General features: G+C 36.2%; 2 protein-coding genes across 4 annotated transcripts in view; one reads left to right on the plus strand and one right to left on the minus strand.

The window, feature by feature from the left end:
* Nucleotides 1-3555, plus strand: part of LOC117118434 (L-serine dehydratase/L-threonine deaminase-like) — a gene marked incomplete in the record, with an annotated part of 7441 nt that extends 3886 nt beyond the window's left edge. The window contains 3 exon segments of the mRNA XM_033263024.1: nucleotides 306-533; nucleotides 1045-1169; nucleotides 1682-3555. Coding sequence (XP_033118915.1) covers nucleotides 306-533; nucleotides 1045-1169; nucleotides 1682-1872 — 544 coding nt within the window.
* Nucleotides 3556-3591: 36 nt separating this feature from the next.
* The window catches only part of LOC117118437 (short-chain specific acyl-CoA dehydrogenase, mitochondrial-like), a 12232-nt gene continuing 9305 nt past the window's right edge, over nucleotides 3592-6518 (minus strand). The window contains exons 6-10 of one of the 3 annotated variants that reach the window (XM_033263029.1): nucleotides 6245-6415; nucleotides 5140-5196; nucleotides 4735-4911; nucleotides 4066-4122; nucleotides 3592-3877 (exon numbers count right to left, since the gene is read on the minus strand). In XM_033263029.1, coding sequence (XP_033118920.1) covers nucleotides 3719-3877; nucleotides 4066-4122; nucleotides 4735-4911; nucleotides 5140-5196; nucleotides 6245-6415 — 621 coding nt within the window. In that variant the 3' untranslated portion in view covers nucleotides 3592-3718. The remainder of the gene's footprint in view (nucleotides 3878-4065; nucleotides 4123-4734; nucleotides 4912-5139; nucleotides 5197-6244; nucleotides 6416-6518) is intronic. The other 2 variants (XM_033263028.1, XM_033263030.1) reach the window with 2 other exon arrangements.

Genomic DNA, 6518 nt, shown 5'->3' on the forward strand with positions numbered 1-6518 from the left:
TATATATATATATATATATATATATATATTTATTTATTTATTTATTTATTTAGAGGGACCCACAGTTGAGTTCTTTGCTTGTCATGGTTTTCCATTTTCCACTAATTTCAAATTTGTAACTGTTGTGTTATTTGTTATAAAAAAAAGATGTGGAATAAAGATTGATTGAATCCTGGTGGAGCAACTCTTTTTACTTGCAGATTTCATCTCTACCTTTTTATAATTTAAAATAATAATAATAATTTATATAGAGTAAGATTTATTATTAATATAGATTCTTCCTATTTATAAACTTGTACCAACAGGGAGGGTCATGCTTCAATGATTGAGGAAATAGCAGACGACATTCCGTTGAAGCCGGACGTGGTTTTTACAGTTGTCGGTGGTGGGGGCCTACTATGTGGTGTCATCCAAGGGTTGAAGAGAGTGAGATGGAATGATGTACCGGTAATTGCTATTGAAACAGTGGGTGCAGATTGTTTCAATGCTGCTGTTAATAAAGGAAAGTTAGTTACACTGCCTGATATAACCAGGTAAGTAATGATAGTAAAATTATTATGATAGCAAGAATAATAACTGGAGCATTCACTCCATATAGTGCATACCTCTGCCCTGTACCTGAATACTAAACAATACACTGGCCAGTTATGGGCGATTCAACTATTTTCTTTATGTTTGAGGGTAAAATATTGAATTTCTGTGATTTTGTCCTTTTCTTCCCAAAATTGAATCATCTCTTTCTTTACATTATCATGTACCATTCTACTAAAAATTATGATCTAATCTTCAGTTTTTGCATAATGTTGCTAACAGACAGCAGTGAATACATAACCTCCTGTGGTGGAGGTAATAATTAAAATTTTAAACAATTGCAATGGCATCGACAATGTGGAAGACAACAAGGATGACAATGGTAGTGGACATTTAGACAGTAGAACGACTATATTAGTGAGCGCACACTTTGACCTTAACAATAAAGATAAGCAAATTTAAGTTATAGCCAATATTATATACACTTTGTAATAATATATTCTCTACATGCAGTGTTGCTAAGTCTCTCGGTGCACTGACAGTTTGCCAGCAAGCCTTTGATTACCACAGTGAGCATGAGATCCATTCTGTTGTGGTACCTGATAAGGATGCTGTTGAAGCATGTCTAAGATTCACAGGTAAAGATAAATTTTATTCCGATAGTGTTTTGCATCAGGAGAAATAATACAATCATACTGTTATCATACTATGTAAAAAATCTAAAGTGATTCGGGTGGCAATCCAACTGACGACCTCCAGATAACTAGGCTGGTGTCTTAACCACAAGTTCACTGACCCTCTGATTATTGGCTAGTGATGAATCCGATCCCCAAGTAACCGCAGGTAACACAATGCTATTCCGATGGCGTTTGAACTGTACTTCCACAAGTTGTCACCACAACCACCACTTTTTTAAGTCATTCGCATTCATGGATATATCATCATGGTAGTAGTACTACTATTTTTTCAGAGATTATACTGGAAACGCACAATTCCAAAAAGTTAAATTATCTTGCAATTCTGTTTCCAAGCAACATAATTTACTTGGATACCTGTTTTATTACTACTTTCTTCAGTGATTCTTATGGAAAAGTGGAATAACACATAAGTTGCAGCATCATGGTGCTGAATTGAGACATTTTTCTTGCAGATGATCATAGAATTCTTGTTGAACCGGCATGTGGTGCTGCTCTTGCTGGCATCTACAGCGATATTGTTCCCAAGCTTCAACAGCAGAGCAAGTTACGGGGCGCAATTCAGTCTGCAGTTGTCATTGTGTGTGGAGGATGCTCAATAACGTTTGAGCACTTGAACAAATACAAACAACAATTTGGATTATAACAATCTAAAGTATTTAATTTTAATTATTTAATGGTTTGGTTTGATTTGATAAAACTTTGCATCTATATGCAATTAATTTAATAAGTTTAGATCATGAATGCCTTTAGCATAATTTTGAGAACTATCATTAATTTTGGTATTTTATGTTTCAGGGTCTTAGAAAACATACCAGTACTTACATATTTATAGTCAACAAATTTTTATCAATACTAGATGTCAATTTTGCATTTTCTATGATTATTTTATTATTTATGCTATTATGAATAGGGTAAAGGAGGGAAAGATTTTACCTTTATTTGAAATTATTCAATTACTACTTACTTACTTTAGACAGATGCATTGTTCGAGTCCCACCCGAGAACAACTTGCGATTTTTTTCACAATTGTTTTCACACGTACTGAAGAGTATTCAGTACATTTCCACTTCAGGTAGGGCAAAATTACACCTATATTTGATTCTCCTGACGCAAACCATCACAACAATAACAATTAATATCAGATACATTGTGTTCCCTAAGTAATACAGTAATTAAATCATTCCAATCATATTTTTGTTCCAAATTTGTCTTTCTAATGTATTAATTTCATAAACAACCAGTGGCAAACCATTTTGTTAAATGTTAATAAGGGACAGTTGCGTGTTTACTGGGCATGAATAGGACAAACACTCCCCAGTACTTTTCAAAAAGGAAAATAAATACATATTGAAAATCGTGAATTTTTTATTTACCACTGTGGGCCACACCCAAACATTTTCCAGTGTGTGCTTTTACCAATGTTCAGTGTCAGGTTGGTGGGCCACAACAAAATCACTCGGGCCACATGTCGACCAAACAACCTAATATAAATAATATTACTGTACTTGAGGAAAATTAAGTTAATTGTACCAATAGCCTTTTCATCAGTCATGAAAGTTATACAGCACTGTTATTCTATAAATACAGTATGATTAAATATGCCCCAATAGAATTAAATATTTTGAAACATCTAAATCCTCCATTCCAAATCACATTTAATATCAATGTCCATGAGTATACATTTTGAAACACAACTGCTTTTTAAAAATTTAATTTGAAAATTAGAGAATTGGAATTACTTATCTAAAAGAAAACATTTTTTTCATAGCTATGCCATTTATTTAAAATAAACTTTATTAATCACCATTCAATATAATGTATCTGGAAAATCAAGTTAGGGAAATGTCAGTGACATACTGTACAAGCCATCTAAGCAAAAGGCCTTCAACCAGTTTGGGTTTCTGGTTTGACCACACCTCTAATGAACCAAATCATTCTCCTACTTCCATCAGAAAATCAAAATGATTAAATTCATCATTTACAAGTCAGAATTCCTATAACAACTCTTTTCATGGACCTCGTCTAGGCCATCTATGTACCCCTTGAGCTCTGGCTCTTATAGATTATCCCCACCACGCAAGGAATCCTGGTTAGTGGTCTGAGAAATATGGAACAGACTAAATTTCATCAGCACAAACTGACAAGATGTCAAGTAATGTTACTATTATCACAAAATATTTTAATCAGTGTTGTATTTCCCTAATCTAATCCCATTCCATCCTCAATCCCACTGATGTGCCCGTTCAAATTAACTTCCCATATGATTCTTCCATCAGCAGGATTTATAGCTGTAAAAAACTAAGTGTGGGTTGGTGATAACATTGGTGCAGGGCCATGAAATTAGCTTTAGACTGGGTGGCGTCGCCCACCATAACTCCTGCCATCAGCTAATGCATTATTGTGTCCCACCAAATTATAATTACTGGTACATACACCATGGTACTGTATCAGGGATTGCTTTAATATTTTTACAGTACAGTATATATAAATTAAGCTTTCTGAGCAAACTCCTTTAAGAGTTGTCCAGCAATGACAAGTCGTTGGATCTCGCTCGTGCCTTCATATATCTCTGTGATGCGGGCATCTCGGTAGTGGCGCTCAGCTGGCATGTCCGTTACGTATCCCATTCCACCAAGAATTTGTATAGCCTGAAAAAGTACACTTATATCATTCAGGCAATCATAATATTTGTTTTATAATCTCATATGCACAGAGCCATTGTTAACTTTAGCAGAAAAACCTACCAAATCACATCTAATATAATTCAAAATATTATTACCATATTTAGTCATAAATCATTAAGTAGAAAGTCAATGACCTAACAATTTCATTTTACCTGATGGGCATTGTATGTGGCTGCCTCTGATGCTGCTAGCTTTGCCATTGCTGCCTCCTAATAGAAAACAGAACACACCATTATGCACTATGCAAGTTCCAAACCACACTGTAATTAACATCTCAACGAGATTTGATTGACAGATAACTAATTTCCTTAGACAGCTGGTTTAAACGCGAAACATACGTGAGCCTAGGTCTAGATGTCTATGCAGTGCGCATCAATGCGACTTGGCCTTTGCCGACAACAAGGTTGACTGAATGCGGCTTTTCCCTCTTCCTTTGGGAGTGAAATACAGTGGCTTTTACTACAATTTTCCCGCCATGTTCCTTGAAATGGATTAACACTATGAATATATGATTCATTTGCATACCGCCTACCCTGAATTCTCTTTCTTAAAGAAGGTTGATAGCAAAGAAAGTCTTCGCTAACTCGGTAAGTCTAGCCGCTATTGTCTAAGGTTTTCGTGACTTTGTGGGCGGAGCTTCGCATCCTTGTCGACATGTTGTGTTGCAACTGAGAAAACAATGTTGTTTCAGCCATTATGGAGTAGTTTTTCTCTGTCATTTATCCAAGACAAACACATTAATATTCTTTAGAATGACTGAGAATATATAGGAGATACAGAAGATGGTGAGTGCTACAGCAATTTCTCAATCACACTCTTACTTTTGTAAAATTGAGTCCTGCATCCTTGAATGCTGCAGCTTGCCAGGTCAGCAAGCGTGAACTTTGAACTTTCACCTCCATGTCGGCGAGCTTGGCCTGCACCATTTGCATCTTGTTGATCGGCGCTCCAAACGCTTCACGCTTGGCTGAGTAATCCAGGGCACAATCCAGGGCAGCCTGTAAGAAATAATGTTTGAAAGCCAATACATTAAACACAAAGTATTATACAAGCAAAAAGCAGTGGTGATACCAGAGATTCCCTAACGAGGTGCCAATGTTCTTTGAAAGGGATTGCACACCCAGCGAGTACTGGCACTATCAGATTGTAAAAATGTTTATTCCCAAATAAAATGAATGCAGACACCCTCCTCCCACGAGTAAAATATTGCAATTTATGGAACCAACCTGTGCAATGCCTACTCCTTGCGCAGCAATTCCTATCCGACCTGCATCAAGAGTTGTCTGCAAAAATATAAATAAAATATAAAACATGTTAATTACAACAATACCTAATGAAGAGTAGTTTTATTGTCAACCAATCTGGTAGAATTATTTATAGAAGTACACCAATAAGCAAGTAACATTAACTCATAGTTAAATAGGTATTAGTATCCTCTATGGGTCCGTTCGAGCGAAAAAATATCCGTGCGATTCACCAGTTAATTCACCGGTACACACTTTCTAAAACCACTCGGACATTAGTCTAATTACCTTTCCATCTGGATTATCCGCTACAACTTTGACCACCAAATTGCTGGGTAGAATACCGTGTATGGAATGACCATGGAGCCGGAGGCGATGATAAATCAACCTTAATTGTTTTTCCAAAAGTTTTGCCCACAACCTAGCGCCAAATTCAATAGGTTTAACGGCCCAGGCGTGGTTGCAGCTCTCCTTCGCCTCCTCACAAATGCACGACGAAGTCATATATAGCTAAGTCATATATAGCTAAGCTACGCGATTGATTTGTAGATTTACCATTATTCGGAGACATAAACCAGCCTACGTACAGATTTTAAAGCAGCCATTATAAATTATTGAGCTACATTATCGTTCCACCGTGCCGCGCTGTGTGTACGTGGGCCGGTTATAGCAGCAGCAAGTAAAGAAAGAATGGGTTGTTGACCATGGGATAAGTTGAAATTTACTTCCGGAGTAGTTTCGTTACACGTATTTACCGTGAACTAAAACTTGCTCGAACTGTCGACCACCCGCTGAGTGCTCAGCGCGATTACCCAGTGAAATAAACGGAATATGGTTGGCGTTTTTTGCTCGAACGGGCCCTATGTTTTAACACTTGACTGAACTACATTTAAAAAAGAACCCTAATTTAAATCCAAAATTACATAAACATTTTTTTTATGAAGGAAAAAGCAATTAGAATATTATGTTTATATACAAGGAAGTCATAAAAACAATGTTTTTCTAATATCGTTCTTGGAGAAAAACTGAACCAACATCACTTAGAACTGATGCATTAATAATAATATTGACATGAAACTTCAATTACCATTGCAATCTTAAATCCAAATCCTGGTTCCCCTAGAAGGTTTTCTTTTGGAATTCTACATTCTTCAAAGATGAGGTAGGTTGTGGAAGTTGCTCGGATGCCCAGTTTATCCTCCTTCTTGCCTAGCGATAATCCTTCAATAGGCTTTGGAACGATGAAAGCACTAATACCCTGTTAATAACAATAATAGTAATAATAATAAGACTTATGAAGGAAGGTCACAAAAACTACTGTAAACCCAAAAGCTACAACAGACAATAATAAAGCAATAAAT

This window comes from Anneissia japonica, unplaced genomic scaffold, assembly GCF_011630105.1.
Source record: "Anneissia japonica isolate Jap-2015-1 unplaced genomic scaffold, ASM1163010v1 scaffold695_len1296351_cov181, whole genome shotgun sequence".
In the NCBI taxonomy this organism is placed as follows: Eukaryota; Metazoa; Echinodermata; class Crinoidea; order Comatulida; family Comatulidae; genus Anneissia; species Anneissia japonica.